At 38.8% G+C, this 21,076-nt stretch overlaps 1 protein-coding gene across 1 annotated transcript in view; it reads right to left on the reverse strand.

Annotated features, from left to right (window-relative positions):
• Positions 1–231: 231 nt before the first annotated feature.
• The window catches only part of LOC137997530 (phosphatidylinositol 4,5-bisphosphate 3-kinase catalytic subunit beta isoform-like), a 35,659-nt gene continuing 14,814 nt past the window's right edge, over positions 232–21,076 (reverse strand). Inside the window, exons 11-19 of the mRNA XM_068843582.1 lie at positions 14,676–14,775; positions 13,719–13,775; positions 13,017–13,135; positions 12,039–12,148; positions 9,870–9,948; positions 8,482–8,652; positions 7,477–7,594; positions 4,669–4,820; positions 232–3,509 (exon numbers count right to left, since the gene is read on the reverse strand). Of these exons, the coding sequence (XP_068699683.1) occupies positions 3,242–3,509; positions 4,669–4,820; positions 7,477–7,594; positions 8,482–8,652; positions 9,870–9,948; positions 12,039–12,148; positions 13,017–13,135; positions 13,719–13,775; positions 14,676–14,775 (1,174 nt within the window). The 3' untranslated portion in view covers positions 232–3,241. The remainder of the gene's footprint in view (positions 3,510–4,668; positions 4,821–7,476; positions 7,595–8,481; positions 8,653–9,869; positions 9,949–12,038; positions 12,149–13,016; positions 13,136–13,718; positions 13,776–14,675; positions 14,776–21,076) is intronic.

Consider the following 21,076-nt stretch of genomic DNA (forward strand, 5'->3'; position numbering starts at 1 on the left):
TGGTTTCATATACATTGTTCTTTAGCTTTTGTGCTCTAGTTGAATAAACTAAGCTCAGAACGTTATAGCACAAGGGAATGTGGCACCGATATTTACCCAAACGTCCTTGCAACACCATGAGTAACAAGCGTTCGGTGCGCATGTGCAAACCCAAATAACTCGCACGAACACATTGCTAAAACGCGATCACCCGAGGAAAAAATTGAAGTTGAGCATGAAAACTTTGACAACTTTGACTTCGTGTACAAACGATTGTCAAATGCTCGTTTGTACAGAATTTAATAACACATTCTACCCTAGCATATAAAGGAAAATAAACTTCTTATAGGCAACGTCTAATTTACTGGTACTGACTGCTGTTTTAAAATTTTAAAGTGTACTGTGATCAAAAAATCAATTTTTCTTTTTCTTTGGATTTCAAAACTATGTTAACTAAACAGTAAGTGACCCAAGTTTAAAGCCTTGATTTAAAAAAAGACACCTGTTTATTTTAACGAGAATTTTCTGTTAAATGGTCCGCCATTACTAACTTTAAAATCTTGACAGAGCTGGATCCAGGAGAAAATGAGGTCAAAGACTCAATAGTTTAAAAATGCAATGCTTGTGTACTTGGCTTAATTAATATGCAGCACGGGAGTTTCGGACTCGTGGTTTGCACACATAATAAACTGCGTTTATACGCTGAAATTTTAAGCTAGTGAGTAAATGACGTCACTTTTCCCTAGATCCAACCCTCTGAGGTCCAATCGGTCACTTTGGAACGTGAGTAATGGCGGACCGTGAAATGCAAAACTTACACTCAAAGTAAACAGCCTTTGGATAAAAATCAAATATCAAAATTTTGACAGTCAACTGTTAATTACGCAAACACAATTTCAAAATCTGAAGGAAAAAAGGAAGTGATTTTTTAAAATCATAGTGGCACTTTAAACAATTCAATCTTTACAGATGCAAAATCTTAATACTATCCTAGTAAGAAAATTATACTTTTTGCAATCCTAATTCTTTCTACAAGGCGCAAATGGCTAAAAAATGAGACACTCTTAATCGAGCGAAATTGGTACACAACTTGCCCTACAAAACATTGTTACTAAGGATGCGGTTTTTTGGGAAAATCCAAAAACGGATTTGTGATATCAGATCAATGGATTCTTCAGAGTCAAAAAAAAACGCAAAATCCGAAAAAGGATTATTTGCCAGGACGACGCAACTTGAACAAACAAACAAAACCCAGTGTTGCGTGCAATTTCAAAAAAAAAAAAAAAAAAAAATTGCGGTTAACTGGTTTGATTTGGAGAAATTCTTCAATGAAATACCATCAGAAAAAAAAAAAAACTTTAAAGCGATCGATAAAAAGAAATGACGAAAAACAAGCGTGCCAAGGTACAAATCGATTGCAGAGGGTATTTTTGGTTCGTTCTGCAGGAAAACAAAACAACTCCAAATAAAGACTAGTCCCTAGTGACCAAAAATACAATGCTTTCCGGTACAAGCAGAAAGACCAGTATTTTTGCAGTTTACTTTTTGGTTGTAGGAAAGGCGCTAACAAAATTATTCATGTCAAGAGACTTTCAGTGAAATTTCTGGTGAGAATTTGTAGGAAACCTAACTATTTTCGACCTATTCGTGTCTTCGATCGTACGGTAAAAATGGCAAGAGAAAAACATTTGGGCTAAACTGTCATGTACGGTAGCTGATGTGTATCATTTTTGCATGGAAAACCGCTTGTCAAAAATACTTTTTTCAAGTCCCTTCCCAAAAACAAAACGCTGCAGTGAAGCTAGCTTTGATCCGAAGTATCCTCCTCGAGTGTGGATACTTTGGATTCATGATCCGTTTTTGGATTTCGCACCTTTAATTAATCTATCTTACAACTCTAGAAATACCTATTACCAACGAGCCTTAGCTTCAAGTCAAATGGGTAAAATAAAATTCATCTACAATATTAAAAACTCGGGCATTCCATAGTTCTGTTCTCTTATTTTTAAGTGTCTAGTCTAAAACTGCTAATTCTTATGACAAATAAATTAAATCATTCAAAGGAAAGAGTCCTGATAAGACATGCCTTCCCGGAGACAAACACCTGCTAAAAAATCAAAGACTTACAGATGATCAATATAGGAGGTCCCATGTTTTATGAGTCAGTAAATCAACGAGTCAATGAATCATGAGTCAGTGAGACTCCCAGTCAATATAGCAATAATTTATTGATTAAGCCTAGGCCCTCGTTTCAGTGATTAGGCCTAAGCACTCTCTGAAATTTTAGCTTTCATTTTATGTTTGGTTAACTGCACTAACTCATTGACTCATTGACTCATAAGTAGTGTATACTCTCCATATAGTATTTAGCTAACAAGGTTTTCACTCGTTTGCAAGAAATCATCCTAGTGTCAAGTGAATTCTAAACGACAATTCACCTAATTCCATTCAAATTTTTCATTAATTAAACGACCTTTCTACACTAAGCTACAAAAATTCTAGATTTTACAATTGATTTAATTCCTATTTTAGGGACAAGATGTGCGATCATCTGCCGGGATTGTCATGGTAAGTACGAAGTGCGCAATCATTTTACCTAACGAATACTTTGCAATGGAGAGACTCGAACGACGCACAAAACGCTACTGAGGAACTTCAGCGGATTACGACTTACACCCTTAACACTGGTGTACACTATGACGCACGCACAAAACGAAGAAATATCCGAAAACGTGGCATCGTTTTGATCAAAAACTACACTGTTTTGTTTGGAAAACCTACCTTTAGTCACAAGTAAATCCGTCGGCGTTCTTTGTTAAGGCTCGTTTACACAGAGCGATTTTATGATATCGCGCGACAAGAGCTGCGATAAAATCGCAGCAAAGTTGCACTAAATTTCGAGCATGTTCGAATTTGCAGCGACGAGGCTGCGATCTGTCGCGCTACAAATCGCAGTGAAATCGCCCGCTGTTCACACGCGCGATTTGCTGTCGCCGTAAAATCGCCGTTCGATCGCAGCTCTTGTCGCGCGATAAAATCGCTCTGTGTAAACAAGCCTTTACTTGCTTGCGCTTACGTCGTATCCTTAATAGTGAAAACGCTCGCGCAAAAAACACAAAAAACAAAAAAAAACACCTAGGGTCTCCATGTCATTGTCGCTTTATGAAACGTGAGGCCGAGAGGTCCTGGTACGAGGTTGAAAAAATTGTCTGGCGATAACAACCCTGATTCACTGAAAGATATAAAACAGCATCGTTGGGCATCAAGGGTTATCTCGCTTTACATTGTGGGCAAACCAGTTCATAGAAGTTTTCCAGCTGTTGTTAATTGCAGCGTCGAACTTTTTCTGAAAATCTCTGACTGCGTCCTCCTCCGAGAGATCAAGCCTCAACGTCTTACGCAAGTAGCCAATGTCATCAAGCGACCGCAGTTCCGGGAGACCAGCGGACAACATCATCACAAAGAGATTGATCAACAAGGCGCCTTTCCGTCGGATAATAAGAAATGCTTCTCTACAAAGTTGATTAAATCTGAAAAAAAAGATAAAAAGGCCACCCGTTAAATAACAGTGAGTTAATGATATAAACTCTCACGACAAAGATTTGTTGCATGGTGTTGACAGTGGTGCGCAAACAAATGCATCGGGACTTATCCGCGCAGCGGCCATAATGGCCATAGACAATAGCTTTCGTACCACGAGCCTCGAGTTGAAATGCTTGGGAACGAGTTTCGATGAGGCAAAACAAAAGTATTCAATCCCTTGGGACTAAACATGACCGCTGTGTGATTTAGGCCCATAACTCCATTACGTATAATTACATAGGTGATTATTGAAAATTCTCTGCGCCTTTGAGGTGATTATTTCGCGATATTCAGCTAAGCGGTTTCTTTTTCAAAATGGCCGAAAGCCGTTTTGTCGAGGTGACAGACGAAGAAATTAATTGTTTTGAAGAAAATCCATATTTTTCAAAGAATCAGCTATGTAGTTATACTAAAACTATTATATTATATACCTCTGGTTCGGTGAATATCGATGAATAAAAACCGAGACGAACCGATATTCACCTCGCCTAAGGCGAATTATTGTTAGACAACGTCGGGACTTTATTATTATTATTAATGTTAATAATAATAATAATAATAATAATAATAATAATAATAATAATAATTATTATTATTATTATTATTATTATTATTATTATTACAATGGCGAATAATGAGGCTTGTTGCTGATGAATGGCAATTCACATGGAGAACTCTCCAAACAACATGCAACAGAGTTCCTAAAGGGACGCAAAATGTAAAACCCAAGAACTGGAGAGGAGAACCATCTTGAACAGATTAAAATGGAACAGAAATGTCCCCTTTCCTCTAAATCAAGGTTGGGCAAACCGCGTCATTTTCCCATCACTGATTTTGGGGGGGAGGGGTGGTGTCAAGTTTTACGATTGTAGATTGGTGCAGAGGGTTTCACTCTCGTACTCGCCGCAACGCGAGAGATAAGTGTGTTGGTCGTGTCTGTTTTCCTCCGGTTGCTTCAAAATTTCCCGCTGATCCAAAACAAACATTTGATTTGTGCAGCTTTGATTTGAATTGGCTACATAAGACAGTCGCAATTATTATGAGCAAAAATGGCCATAAGAGAAAATATTGCTCTTGCCACTGGATTATCCGCATATGTCAACTAACCTTTCAAACATAGGCGTTTCTCTTCCTCTTTCGCTAGCCATCGTAATAACGTAAACAAATTGGTCACTCAGCACAAATGGGACCCTCTCGCGTTGAACACCAAACTTCCGTTTGAAATTGCCCAGGATGTGACCAAAATCGATGTGGAAAAGCTGTAAAAAGTAAAACAAGAAAACAAAACAGCATTATTTTGCCAGTGTCGCACAAAGCAGGTAGTGTAGAGCGCATCACACTTAACTGTCAACTGAGGCATTTCAGTGCAGGGTTTCAAACCATCAACAAATGCCACCCTCAACAAGAAGATTCAGCTTCGAATTGAACAACTACTGCAATCAATACACCTTATTCCAAAATAGCCGCCACTTTAGTATTCTGTTTTTGGATTCCAAAATGGCCCTTTTGCCTTCGTTCAAGGTTAAATATTCTTTTCAATTTTACAAAGCGAGTCCAAAAGGGCCAATTTGCAAGGAAACAAAAGAATACTAAAATGGGGGTTCTATCAACCTCGAGAAAGTTCTTCCTTTCTGAGCAACTTTTGAGCAAGATATCGGGTTAGAGCACACATATCAAGAATGAAAAAGTCAAACTTCAATTTATACGAATTTCTTGAAGGTTTATCAAACACTCCTGTGTATTCAGCCAAGCTCTACCTCTGCAGAAAGGGTTATTAGTCTTCTGACCAATGCATTTGCCTCACAGCAAGAGACTGCCCTGCAAGATTACCTTGAAGCCTCTGTCATACTTCCATATGACAATGCAAGGAAGGTGTAACAGTTTGAGTTTTTTTGTCTTGTTTTAGACTCTGAGAATGCATTTTGTTCAAGTACCCTGGTATCGTTCGGCAAGACGTCAAATGAACCATGTATTTTGTTCCCTTAGACTTGGGTATCCTTAAGGGGGCTCAAACCGGTTTCAACAACTTGAAAGGAATGTCTTATTCGGAAGGATTAACTCTACAACATTGTTTCATGGAACGACAATGTTATGGTTCGTATTTTGAACGAGTTTTATAGCTCTTTGACGTAACATGTTAAAATAAATGATTGATTGATTGATTGATTGATTGATTGGTACTATATGAAAAATCAATAATTGCTTAACAAGGTACTCATATTAATGTGACGTAATAAATTCCCATGGTACAATCTGGACAGGCCTACTAATTAGTATTACGGACATTTACCCATGTGAGTAGCACAAAGGAATTTTGGATGTGGAGGGATGTCTGAGGGGGCATTATTCTCCACTCGATAGCATGTGTCTGGATAATACTGAGATAACACAAATTCAGTGGAGTTTGTCGTAAAAAGATGTCAAGGACATCAGTAGCTAGGAATACATAATTTCCTTCTTGCTAACTCAACCTGGACGTCCTTGTTCCCAGTGAAAAGCATACCGTGGTCGTACTTTTCCTCGCCCCATTCTTCTAGTGCCCTGGCGCCTCCCCCGCCAAAATCCTAGCTCGATACGCAAAACAAATGATCCTGCTCGCAGGCTAAACATACCGAAAAGTAGCTTTTCTTCACAAGGAGAATGGAGGATCCCAGCAAGCGCATCACTTGAGCTCCACGTGGGCAGGTTTGCACGTACAACTGAACGCGGATGCTTTATTTACATTGCTAACTGGTGTCTTTTGTCCGAACAAAAAGGGCTAATTATCAGAAAGCGACTGAGTATGTTGCTCGTCGTTATCCTTGCGCATGCGTCTTAGGTAAGGACCAGCCCTATGATTTCGGTATCGGTGGTTTACAACCAATTCCTACAGACACAACACACTGGCGACATTCACCAATCTTGGATGACCAACCAAAGGAGTTACTTAATGAACGATCGTTTGTGTTATCCAGCGTAACGGCGGGGATGGCATAACCACACAGAACCTCGTCAAGTCGTGCTTGGTTATAATGCTAAGATCTTTGCAGCGACAGAATCTTCCTAGTCAAGAGATGGGGCCCAGATTCTCCCACTAGAAAGATCCTTGCAATTATACAAAGTTGAAGAAAACTACTTATCTAATTACTAAAGAGTCGACAACATTTGAAAAAATTCACGACGTTTTGTTCGAAGATGCGTTTCCTTTGAGTGTAGAATGATTGTCTTGAACTCGCAATAGAAAGCTTGTGAGGCTCAACCTGACTTTCGTCTTTCGTCAATAACCCGCACTTAGAATATATGTTTCTTTTGTTCATTGGTCCTTTCAGGGGAACAAACAATCTCGACCCCAGAGCTCTTCTCTTGACAAAGAGAGAGAAGAGCTCTGGGGAACCCTGAAACAAAGTGTCTTCTCATTGGTTTTCGTGAAGAACAATCAAAAGCGTCTCTAATTGGTGCATTCATGTTTGCACGAGGAGTGAGAAAGCGCCGTAAGGTTCAAATAGCAAATGTTTGGCTATAAGAACCCTACGGCGCATGTTAATTCTCCCACATAGAGTTTCCCAGCGCCTTGGGTCGATCTAAGGCTCTGGTGACGAGAATGGGGAACAAAATGAGCACAACAAATTGACCTGCTCCCAACTGCGTGGCTTCATAGCTCAGTTGGCAGAGAATTGCAAAGGCAGCGCAGAGGTCATGGGTTCGAATCCCGTTGAAGTGACCTGAATTTGTCAGGTGTCTATAAAGAGACAATTGCTTGAATTGTCCAGTTAAGTATGATGATCACTTAGAGCTATCTTTCGTCTAATAGGTACTGTAGGAATGCACGTTCCATGAGGTTTCAGGTGGATGGGATATTATGTTAACCGTAGGAAGTTTTTGGCAAATAATGTGATGGTGTTTCTGTGATCAATGAAAGAGCTCCAAGACACCCACCTGTCCTGTATTCTTTACCATGATGTTGTCACTGTGTCTGTCCCCTACTCCCAGGACATACGTAGCCACACAGTACCCTACACAGGACAGCGTGAACCGCTCCACAGCATCTGCCAAACTGAATAACGAGAATGATAATATCAGCTATAATAGCAAGTTTTTCTTTCACTTTTCTTAATACATATCTATATATGTCCTAATGTCAACTGCACAAATTTCTTGACTCCTATATATACTTCCCACTCATTTTCTCTTATTTCATTATCTTCATTATCTCAATATCACGTCCATTGTTTGCTTCAGACGAAAGGCAAGTATAAACTATTACTGTACTTCTAAACTAATAGTTGAAAAATTAGTTTCGAAAACTCCTTGTGGGAGCAACAAACCAATTACACACACAAGTACTGCAAACCGGGATAAGCCTTTCTCGAGGTTAAAACCGAACCTATTTCGCTTGAACACTTTGTTTTCCCAATACACCCCAAGAAATAATACTTAGGAGATTTTACACTTACATGCATGTCAAACACTGAAAGCGTTAGCAAAAAAATTGGTACTGACGAAATACTGCAAAAATCGCAACGCTTTTATCTTCAAGGATAAAATGCGCATTTCCGACGATCGCAAATATCGCACGAATAACATATTCCACAAATAGAAGAAAAGAAACTAAGGCAAAGGGTCCTTGCCAAGCCCTCCCAATAAACTTTCGCGATAAAATTCTGCGAGCAAAGTTTTGCTAGCGCTTGTAATTCTGAACAAGTCTCTTTTTGTGCTCATTTAAAATATATAGCAGGCAAGCATGGGTATCATATGTCCTACTTCGAAACAAAATACAATCTACTAAATACTGTCAAGTGATCTACGAGGTTAGTTGGCCGCTGGAATTGCTTAGTCGCCAAAAAGCATCTTCTCAGGCGAGCAAATGGTCAAGACAGTTTCCAAAAGGAGTGATCACATGCACCTATCTATTTCATAGCAAAAGGAGTTGGTTGCACCGACCTTTCTTCAGTAGAATGATATTCCTGTAGCCAGTCCCAGATAGAATCTTTACTAAACGCAGCTGTGACCCCGCCTCTTCTTCTCTGAAGCTTGGCTAAAGTTTCCGCTTGATACACAACCTCAATCATTCCAACGTTACTACCAGTTGATAAACAACCGTAAGGAATCATTCTGAAACGGCAAAGATGTGTTTGGGACACTGTTATGGACTCCTTACTCTTCTAAGCATCTCTACAGCATCGCAGCTGTTTTAAGACTTCGCTTTATGTAACGGCATTCAGGAGGACCTTGGATTCCAAATTCCAGCCCTCGGATTCCGGATCCCGAATAGTGGATCCCGGATCCCGGATCCCGGATCCCGGATCCCGGATCCCGAGTAGTGGATTCCGGATTCCAAACTCACGAGTTCCACCGATATGGATCCTGGATTCCATCGAAATGTGTGGATTCTGGATTCCATACAATGGATTCCGGATTCTAAAGCTTCACGTTTGCTGGATTCCGGAATCCGGATTCCTTCACATCGGGCGAAAGACTACTGGGAAAACGTAATCCCATGTGAAATTACCTTATTCTACAACGTTTGAATTATACAGTATTAAGATTTTTTTGCAGGTCCTGGTACAGAGCTTGAATAGAGTCAGTACGCAAAACGTAAAGTAAAGGCTGAAAGAAGTTCACAGAAATTGTATTTTACTGTGATGTCTGTGCACGCATTTGATTATTTTTATGGAAAATGCGCAATATAAATATTAAATATTGGCATTGACAAAAAGGGATATCCCTATATAATTAAAAATATGATAAATCTAGCCATTAGAGCGACATATTTTATCTTTTGTCATAGAGATAAGATTTAGGATAGCCCAGCCTTAATAAAACTTTAACTTTTTTTTGGTTGATACATCTGTAAATACAGTATACCAGTATGTCACTCAATAGACCATTTTCGAATTCTCACGGCTGGACTGGATCTAGCATGAAATGGAGGCTAATGCAGGCAAATCTTTTCCAATGCAAATTAATTTGCCCGCATTAGCCTCCATTTCATGCTAAATCCAGTCCAACCGTTAGAATACGAAACTGGCCAATTTCAGGTAGGCAGTTGTTAATTGCCTATACGTAGAGAGCTTTAAAACTGTATTCAGAGACAAAGTTTCCATTATTAGTATTAGTATTAGTATTAGTATTAGTATTAGTATTGGTATTGGTATTGGTATTGGTATTAGTATTAGTATTATTATTGAGCATATATCTGGGAAATGAAACAATGAAGGCGGGTGCAGCATTTGCGTTCGCTTCATCCTTAGGGTCCAAAATAACTACAAGAGGGAAGGTCTCCTCCTGATGCAAAACTGGTTCACGTTAAACATTTCATCTAAACTAACCCCAAATCCAGTCCTTCGTTATGCCAGATCCTATCCATGATTTTAATCAACTGCAAGGTCAGCATATCCTGACGGAGATCTGAAAGGACGAAGGTTTCATGAAAGGCCGAAGTTAGACCGCTCATGAGTTTTGTTCTGCTGTTTAAAATAGCAACACTGGTGACGTAGAAAAGAGGTACTATTTAACAATTATTCGCCGAAAGCGAAATTCACAGAGTATGAGGTGAATAAGTGTTTAAGCATAATGACATAGGTGCAAGAGGTGCACAATTAATAGGGAGGTTAAGCACGCGCGTTTTTGAGACGCGGACGGCAACCGGAAGTGAGCTTTTTTCCCTTTTAACTTGTCTTCATACAACCACATTTACATTGCTAAGTATCTTTTCTCCATTAGAGATGATTAGTATAAAAATCTGGGAGACACCACTGTCCTGGCACGCGAAATGTTCTCTTCCAGTTTCCGTCCGTGTCTCAAAAACGTGCGTGCTTAAGCTCCCTAATTTCTCCGTCTGTCACCTCGACAAAACGGCTTGCGGCCATTTTGAAAAAAAATCCGCTTTGGTGGTTATGGCGTAATAATCACCTCAAGTGGAACCAATCAGCGCAGAGAATTTCCAATAATCACCTATGTAATTATGCTAGAGCTCTTATGTACAATAAACGGCAAGTAAAGGGGAAAGCCCAAGATAAGACGCAGTGGCAAGTGAAAGAGAGATGGAAGTGAAAGATGAACCAGGAACCATTAAAAGGGGGGTAGGGGCGGGGAGGTGATGTCAGTAGCAATAGAACACAGGAGCAGAAATATCACTCCACTCCACACAAACCACCCCCAAAATGTAGTTCCCCCATCCCCAACAACGATGGACAAAGAGTTCTACATGGAATTATTATAAAGGAATGATGTCGTAAATAATTATGGTCTGGTCTTTTATATCTGCCCAGAAATGAAGAACAGTGATAAAATCCACAAGAAATTATAGACAAGCGATGTGAACCTTAATTTTTTGTGGGCAAAGTAAATAAATGAAAATCAATACTCTTGTTTTAGTTTACTATTTGATGAATCCAGCTAAGGACAGATGCCACGAATTCAAAGTTATTCTTGCGCGGTTTATGAACATGCGGGAAAAGATGATCTGAACGACTGTTATTGAAATCCAAAATGAAAATTAGGACTAACCATGCATTTTTCGAAGATAATTAATCAACAATATTTGTAAAAAGCCTTAAAATACAAAGCAACGTGGAATCTACTTGTTTTAAAGAAAAAAGAAACAAAAGATTTTGATGATGACGTCAACTATGCGATGCACGGTCTGTCCCTTAATAGTTCGTATAGGGGAGAACAAATCAAAATGCTTGCAGTGGTGAGCATAATATACAATTCCGATGAGTCCGTTTACACACAGAAGTAGATAGATAAGTTGTTAAATCACACCTCTTGCAAGCACAGTCTGAGTTACAGGAGGGCTTAGTGAATATTCAAAGGACATTTACGAGTAACAAAGTTATTAAAGCAGTTGGCACATGCACGTATCCGCTCCAAAAACCGAGATGATCCAACATTAAATCTATGTGATTCAACTCTATGAATTACTGTAAAGTACAGTGGGTTGCTGGGTTTCAGGTTTTGAATAAACTTAAGGATGGTGCCTACTAATAAGATATTTAATCAACAATATTTGTAAGTAGCTTTGAAATAGTAAGCAATGTATGGCGTTCTTTTCCAAATTGAAGCTTAATTATCTCTGAAAAATACATGGTTACATCCAATTTTCTTTTTGGATACCAAGAGCACTTGCTAAGTTCTGCTTTCTCCGCATAGTTTTGAACCGCGCAAAAAAAAAAAAAACTCCTGTATTAATAAGCATCACCCAAAAAAATGCGCAGAACGTATGCGCAATAACAATAGTAGGCACCGTCCTTCATACATAATATTTTAATCTGATATGTAAAATATCTGAACAAAAAATTAAGATGAGCTGACTAAAGGCGCATTGGGATGAAAATTGGCAATACAAACTAATAATTTATCATCATCATCATCATCATCATCATCATCATCATTATTATTATTATTATTATTATTATTATTATTATTATTATTAGTATTCGCAGGACAGAAACCTAACATATAAATTATTATATTAACACGTCTGATGGACTTACCATCGCCATTCTTGAAGATTATGCGGACAAGATCCCCCAGCTCATCTGTATTCTCAAATACTAAATACAGTGGGCGCATTTTGGAATCCATATATTTGCAGTGTTCAACACTAATGAAAAGAAAAGTTAGAAATGCATCAAAGCTTAATTTTTCCTCATAAACTGCCAAAAAAAATCTTAAGATAACGAACTTATTAGAAGACACAATGGGACCAAACGGTCAACTGCAAAATGCAATTGCCCTTGCTTTGCTTTTAAAAAAAATTTACTCGTGCTTATTTAGTCCAAATTGCATTCGAAATTACTAATACAGTTAACTCTCTCGTAAGCAGACACCATGTGGAATTGGAAAAAGCGTCCGTTAGTAGAGCTGTTCCCTTACATGTACGAGAATTATTCCAATAACGTGGCCCTACAAATACATGTTAGACTCTTCATGGCAAACGAACGGACAGCTTCCTTTCCCGCGGATTTGACAAAAGTGACCCTTATACTGTTCTGTTGTTCTGTCAAAGGTCATAGTTTTGTTTGAACTGCAAATTGAAGACAAATTTCATTGCCAAGCTTTAGAGTCAATTATTATACGTGGGGTGTCCGCTTAAGAGACAACGCAGACAAAAGAAAAATCCAATTTTAATTTTCAAGAAAGTCCGCGTCCGTTTACGAGAGTGTCCACTTGCGGGAATGTGCATGTAAATACACAGTTTGACTGGAAGGTAAAATGCATGGGGAATTGAAAAAAGTGTCTGTAAGTTGGGCTGTCCGCTTACGAGAGCGTCCGTTAGCGGAGACTTGACTGTACTAATTTAAAATATCAGTACAAAGAACACAGATTAGGAAAAAAACGCGGAGGTGAGTAAACAAAACCCATAGGGTTAAAAAGAGTTTATGCATTGCATCTGAAACTCAGAAGAGAAATCATGAACTTACATCTAATCTTAGCTAACTAACGTACATGGAAAGTACACAATATCTTACTTCAAATTTCGCAGTTTGAAACTGGGGTCCAGAGGAGAACTAAGTTTAGAGAGTGCTCCTTGATAAGTCTTTTGACGAAGCAGTTCCTTCATCGTTGCCAAGCCTTTCTCTCGCCTGTCCTGGGAAACCAATTAAAATTAAATAATTAATAATTTCATTAAATAATGCATAGAAGATCTAAAGCCAAAGTCAACTACCAAGGGTAGAATTGTTGCGATACACTTACTTAAGAAAAAAAATATACAGAGACTTTCTGGAAAATCGAGTGAATCATAATTTTATGTGGGAAAATTGGTCTTAGGCAATAGTTCCCAACAGATTACCCCTGTGCTCAGCAATCTCGGACTAAAACTAAGACCGGTTCTTACTGCACAAACAAGATGTCCTGAGTATTCCATAGTTCTCAGGACACACCGATTATGTGGGATGCTACCAGAGAAACCATACCTAGAATTCGGTTTACATGTATTTTGGGTTTAATAAGAGTCACTTATGGTTTGTCTTTCTGAGATGACTGAATATTTAGAATATTCTCCATTTCGATGACTTCTTTCCCTTGCACTTTTTAAATGCTACTCGTTTCTGTAACTTTGATAACATTACCTTTTTGTGACGACAGAGACACAAAAAATGTCAAATCAAACCAAATTAATGCTATTATGGGGCGTGAATTGGTGGATACAAAAATTCAGCCATACATACTCTGTCTATAAGCTGAAGCAATTCTGTGACAGCCTTCATTTTGCTAAGTGCTTGGGCCTGCAAGAAACAAGAACAGAATTTGAGAACGATGATTTTTTTTTTCTGTTATGAAACTGGCAAAATGAAAATAAAAAACCAAAAATAATCCGAGCGCTTGTTTGCGGGATTACAGTACCTGACGACCTTTCATTACTAATTCAGATACACTGAGTACTGTAGTGATAGCGGGAGAGTTAAAAACACTAACCCACAGTCCATGGACTACCCCGATGGACTGCTATTTGGGTAGTCCATGGACTAGGGGTCAGTGTCTTCAACTTTCCCGTTGGTAGCCACGTCAATAAACTAGGTTCACATGCATTGCAATGAAATATTATTACCTTGCAAACTGTCCTTGTCTTTATCGAGAAATCGTTCATAATTTCTGCACCCTTGTCATTCACAATACTGCGACAAATTTGTTGACTTTGTAGCCTAAGTAACTACGATTCTCAGTTGAGTACGACACTAGGGAAGTTTGGTGACAAAGTTTCAGTGTTAAAGTTTCATGCAACATTTTGTCAAGGGAAACTTACTTCGTTTCCAAGGGTAACTTTTCGGGTTTTGACGTCATTTAACTGGTGACGATCACCAGTTTGATTTAACCGTTGTACAAATGTAGAGTTTGGCGGGCTCCATCGCTCGTTACGTCAAGGTTCTAAAAGTTACTCTTGGAAACAAAGCAAGTTGCCCTTGACAGCATGGGAACTCAAAAGCCGAAACTTTGTCGCCACACTTCCTTAGTGTACATGTTATACTCAACTGAGAATTGTGGTAACGGTGTTTGTTTGCTCCTCAGAGACTTGGGCTAGTAAGATGAAATATTCATACATGTAGCTTGCCCAAAAGGGCAAGCTGATGCTTTGAAATTTGAAATTTGAACAAAGATAAACATACGCTATAGAAGACCACACTAACCTGTCGCTGCAAACTTTTCATATGTGTTGGTGCCCCTCGGCAATATGCCTCTAACATCAGTCCAAACCTAACAGAAACCTCAGGGTTTTCCATTTCAGCTCTGAGAAAGGAAAAATCAATATTAATACGAGCATACAGGCCTTTCCGAGCTTTTAGAACATTCGTGGATTGAGGGGAAGATAGTAGAAAATGGCATAGGTTACAGGGAATGCAATTGAATTCCTGCCAGAAATAATGCTAATTAACTAAATGGGATAGGTTTAAAGTACAGGTCACTCGTTACGAAACCTTTACTAATGCTAAACTTACATCATCTAGGCTTCAACAGGCCTCGCTAGGCCTAAAAACGATGTTTAGGCCTAAGGTTTTGGGTTGCTTTAGTGGAGGTAAAACAATGACCTGTAATGAGTGACCTGTGACGTGAGTTTTAAACCTGCCATACTAAAATGCACACCAAAATTTGGATGAAAATCAAGAAAATTAATGTTCTTAACAACAATACAGTAATATACCTTGAATTAAGGATGTTCTTACAGTTAGGTGAAGCTTATCTTGACTGATTACGTAACCGTAAGGAAAAAATGTTACAGATCAGTTTGGGGATGTAATCTGATGCTTGAACTTCTGGACACAATTGATGTTAAACTTAAGAGAGAGGTGAGCTGAAGACACTTTGTGGTGATTATCACAATCTGCACGCATGAAATACGCTACATTTTTAAAAAATGATAAAAAAACAAGACGCCTACAAGGGCGTATCCGTGGAATGCGCAAACAGTTAACACACTGAGTAGTCCAGTTACAGTGAACTTCAAGTACAGGTAGACTTCGGAAAATGGCGAAAGATTACTAGAAAGATACATCTGTAATATAACTTAAAGTTTTTTGTTGTAAAAACTCATTACTAATGTTACTTAATTTGCAAATGCAAACAACGAAGCCCTATTAGCAGGTTATCAGGATACGGGATCTTTTATTTATTTATTTTTTGGAAGGAGACTTAATTCAAATCCTACAGTTTTACTTGCTTCGTTAACTCCTTCCATCCAAAAATTACAGGATCAGCCTTAAATCATCCGAAAAACTTATTACAAATCACAGTTCAACAACTTATCATCCTGGGCCAGTTGTTCAGAAACTGGGTTTTAAAACGAGTTTTATCCTCTACTCCCAATTGCTGTTCAAGGCTGATATTCAGAAAAACTTTACATTAGAAGAAGTCAATCTTGAAAAACAAAAATAAGCAAAGGAAACTGTGACCAAAAAGTTGAAAACATGAAACAAAAGTTTACGCTAATCCTGGATTAAGGTAATTGGCTTTCGAACAACCGGGCCCTGTAATCGACGTCTGGTTCTGTAATCCTGGTTTAGTTCCTTGCAAACTGTATAAATTTGCCGTGGCGAAGACAAGAAGACAACATCCGTGCTCTATTTATCTCAATGCTCAAAAATTCCGTAATTGCGTGTTGTATAGTCCAGTCCAAAGTTCTAATTTTACAATTCCATAATCTTGATTTCAGTAACTTGGTACCAAACATTCCACAATAACTTGAAATCTCGTTAAGAAAAATCCTTAAATCCAGTAGTCCAGTCCGGATTGAGATCGCCAAAACTCTCTCTATCATCGATTCAAAATTCAACAAAAGCTACAAGTAGTAAATAGTTACTAGGGGTAATCGAAGCTTAGGCGAGTGCGTTCGATGTTTGTAGGACGGTACAGCTTTGGTACAGGTAGCAACTGAGGGGGGAGGGTGGATGTTTCGTGTGATAGGGAAATGTTATTACAGTGGAACCCCGATACAACGATCCTCGATATAACGATATCCCCGGTAAAATGATAAACATGCTATGTCCCGGTAAAAGTTACAGTAAAATGTATGGGACAGAACCCCGATATAACGATCTTCAATATAACGATATTCCCGATATAACGCTGAGTTCTTAGTGTACCGAGCGTAAAATCTTCCCCGATATAACGATATTACAGCATCAGTACACAGATACAACTTCAAATGTTTAAGTTTTGTTTTGTTTTGTTTCCCTTTTACGATTCATACCACAGACTTTGTTGTGTAACCTTGATAACGTCTAATTCTTTGCAAATTGTGAGTCATTTGATACTCATTACAAGTTTAATTAAACAATATGTACAGTAGTAAAAAAGCACATGTTAATTTTACCCCGAAATAAGATATTTTCGTTTATTTTAAGGCAATATCGTTATATCGGGAGTCTCGTTATAACGATACCTCGATATAACGATCTAATTCCACTGTACTGCATCTATGAACGTGACAACTTGTTAGACGTAATCATTAACTATTTATTTGGAATTCTACAAGTAGAAAACTACTGAAAATTACTCTAAAATGAAACTATTACTTGCAAGTCTTTTCAGCTTGTGGTATTGAAGACCTAAGATTACTTTTCTGTGCTGAACGCTTGGACAAAATAAATTCAGTTTGTTGATTTCAATGCCGTAAATATCACAAGTCATGATGAAATGGCGCCGACGAGCGTCATATCTCGGTAGATTTACTTTGTGGCACAACGGCCGCCAAGCTTCACAACTCGGTTGATTTACTTTGAGGCACAACGGCCACCGAGCTACAGGAGCTACACAACTCGGTAGATTTACTTTGTGGCAGAACGACCGCCGAGCTACACAACTCGGTAGATTTACTTTGTGGCACAACGGCCGCCAAGCTACACAACTCGGTAGATTTACTTTGTTGCAGAACGGCCGCCGAGCTACATAACTCGGTAGATTCACTTTGTGGCACAACGGCCGCCGAGCAAAACAAACCGGTTTGATGCAAGCGCGAGGAGTCGCACGCATTTTGCAAGGACAGTGACGAACCATGCTTAATCCAAATTAAAATTTTACCGACTTCAGTTGACAGACCTTCAGCAATCTTTCAGCTCTTTTCAACGATGAACGATGGAAGATTAACTTCCCTTACAACACAAATTAGGAGTTGCGTTCTCGTACCTCGAACGCAATTAATGGCCGTCACGGCTCACAGGTTCACCATTTTTTTAATGTGAAACGACGCACAAATCACCACGTGCGATAGTTCGTCAAAGTGAGGCAAAACGTAACCAAGCGCCTCAAAGCGAGGCAAAAGTGTGTCGACGAAAATGCAATCTCGAAAAAACTTCCCTTACAACACAAATTAGGAGTTGCGTTCTCGTACCTCAAACGCAATCAGAAACTACAACAGTTCGTCCTGATTCTACACTCGAGCTGAACAAAAAACCCAAAAAACCCTTGTCATCGTTTTCGAGAGAACAGACAAACAGCCGAAACTGTTCTGTGCCTGCCCCTTACGGCACTGAAAAAGTACCGTACGTTGTACAATAGTACTTGACCGTAGTCCTTGGCCAAGAAACTAATCTTAGCCAAAAGCCCGAGAAGCGATCAGGATACGGGATAATTAGGTAAAAAAATTGTGAGGAAACGGGATTTTTAGTCTGGAGGTGGGGGGGGGGGGGGGGGGGTAGAATTGAGGAGATACGGGATATTTTTTAAAGTAAGAACGCATTGCGTGTGGTAGTGCAGTAACTTGACAGTGTTTTTTTCCATAACTGTCAACTGAGCGGCGTTTTGTTTTTTCCAGGAGATTCAAGTCCTTGCACAATATGTAGCTCTAATAGTACAAGAAATTGTTTGGTATCCTAAATCATTACGGTGCCATGGTAGACATCTTTGCTATATACCCTCTAAGAAGACATGTGGTTCAGTAAAATACTAAGCCCAGAACGACTGAAGAAAATAACAGGAAATCGAGAAACATTTGGCTTCAAAGCCGATATGTTGATCATTTACAACTTCTTTTTCACCACAAGCTTAAGCTTGCACTCCGAGCTTCTGACACCTTTCCAATACCAATGTTACTTAAGTTTTCCCTTTCCAGCGGGGTTAGTATCTGGATGGGGGACGTTAAAATATGCGACTTTTGCTGTCAGGAACATACGCCCAAAAATTATATTTTAACGCTCAAAAATGCGAACAAAGCAAGGTACAGATTTTGCTAGCCTGTTTTATGCAAAACAAATATTGACGAAAAAGTAAATAAATATTAATATGTAGTTTTTAAGGAGAGCAGAAGGAACTTTTAGGAAGTGTCGATCGAGAATAAAACAATTTGCCATCAGCGAAAAACATTTCGGGAGATTTTTGTTACGTTCCATCAGAGTTCAATTTTTCTATCGTACTTTTGGTCATACAAGTAAAATCGCAAAATCGGAAGTGACATCGATTTTAGCGGTCGCCTGTGATCAAGTTATACCTTGCGTGTTTACTGACAACTCACGAAACAAAGGATACATCTGTGACAAAATGACGGCATAACACCTGGTTTTTGTTAGTGCGTTTTTTTTTCTTTCAAGTGTTATAAAGTTCGACAAGATCTATGTGCGAATTTAACATAAAGATCACAATCGTTGATGCTAGTCCAAATGTCAGCTGAAGTTAAGCTCCTCCGAATGAGGTTAGTACTTGGATGGGGGACGGCTGCGAAGTCCCCGTGACGGCGATAGCTAATTCGTTTTTTTTAAACTTGATTTCATTTTTTATCTTGTTTGGCCGTTCAAAGCTATTTTCTTATTTTCTTTCTACGTCAAAACGGCGAACAAACTGGTTCCCAAGAAATATTGGAGTACGTATTCGTTCTATGCAAAACGCTTCTAATAAAGTATTCGTTGTATGCAAAATAATAATGTTCACAGTGGAACACACAAGTACGAAGCAAGATCCAGAAATAACGTAGAAAATTCTCCTTACCTTTAAAGTTTGCCTTTCTCAAAGAAAAAGAATCTATCCACTTTATCGAATAGTTTAATACTGCAACAATCATGGCGGGCGGAAAGATTCTATTATAAATGTCTGCTTTCACCAATTTGAGGGAAGTGTGTCACGGTGGCCGAGTGGTCTAACGCGCTAGCAGAGATAAATCGTGATGGCTTGTGAAGAATAGGAGTTCTCCTCGGGGCAGGGTTTGGAAATACCGTAGGGAATATAAATCAGTCCACCCGATCGGACATTAATTCAATATCCGTGGGGTATGCACATTTGTGACTACCAACGAAAAAAAGAATCCAGCCCGGTTTTAAGACGGTTTAACACGTGGCAAAGGCTTGAAACTTGGGTTTAATAAAGTTAAGAACGTTCGCGCCCAAAACGTTCCCATGTACACATCTTTTTTAAAGTGGTACTATGATCAAATTTTTTACCCCTTGATTTTTTGAGTGCATCACATCGAATTCCATGAAAGAAAAAAAACACCATTTACTGTTTGCAAATATCTTCATTAGTTCCGGAGATATTTAAGTTTGAAAAATGGGTAAAATATGCAAATGAGATGACTAATGACGTCATACACTCAACCCAATATTATATTGAGTATATAAATAGAGCTGCCTTGGCCAATTTACAGCGCAGACCATTGAAACTTGGTAGTCTAATAGTTCTACAGGAAACACACCTATGGCTACAAAAAACTATGTTCCCATGGCAACTCACTTTTTTTTCAGTCTCCACCCACTTGATTTCAATGTGTTAGTGATTTTCAGCTTGAAAAATGTTGAAGAAGGCCACAAAGTCATGCTAACATATTTATATGCTTGCTGGAAATCATGAGGTGCACTTTGAGAAGCTTGCATTATTTTAAGACGATATTAGCTTACAACTGTCAGCAATAAAAAAGCTACGTTAGTGGAATTTAGATCAGGTAAACATACTCATGTCAACATAACTAATATAACTAAACAAACTTTTGCAGCTGATGTCTTTTTCTGAGGTGAAATAGACCTTGAAAAACGACACATATTTGGTCGCACAAGAGCATAAAAGGCGAAATATTTGTAACTTCTCACGTACAGATTTTGTTTTTGTTAAAATGGACAATCAGGAAAGGAAGTGATCTACAGAAAGAAAAATGGGGGACACCGAGCATTCATGAGAGTAAAATCACTGCGAAGTTCTCAAAGCAATTGTCTATTCGCACTGTCATGCCATTGCGTGCCATTTCCGAGAGGACCTGGGTCCACAGCTATCCCATAATGCGACATGCTTTCACGTTCCATTCTTGTGGAAAATGTTTGCACCTTAAGCATCGTGTTTACCTTCGTGGTCTGCGATGCATGACGTGTGCGTGACATGCGCAAAAAAATACTCAGTAGCAATGGCTGAGAATGTCCTTGAATGCAGTTTAACTGAGGCAACAACTAAGAGTGACTGCAATCAATATTATTGTTGTCAGTGGTTTTGTTATATTTGCGCGTGTGTTAGATTCCTTGTACTTTGCGTTGTGGAGCTTATTCCCAGCTTGTTCATCGGTGTGGCGGGAAGAAAGAGCATTTTACTAACGTTCCACTGTTTATCAGTGTGATGGGTGCCT

The sequence above is a fragment of the Montipora foliosa genome, chromosome 3 (genome assembly GCF_036669935.1).
Source record: "Montipora foliosa isolate CH-2021 chromosome 3, ASM3666993v2, whole genome shotgun sequence".
Taxonomy (NCBI): domain Eukaryota; kingdom Metazoa; phylum Cnidaria; class Anthozoa; order Scleractinia; family Acroporidae; genus Montipora; species Montipora foliosa.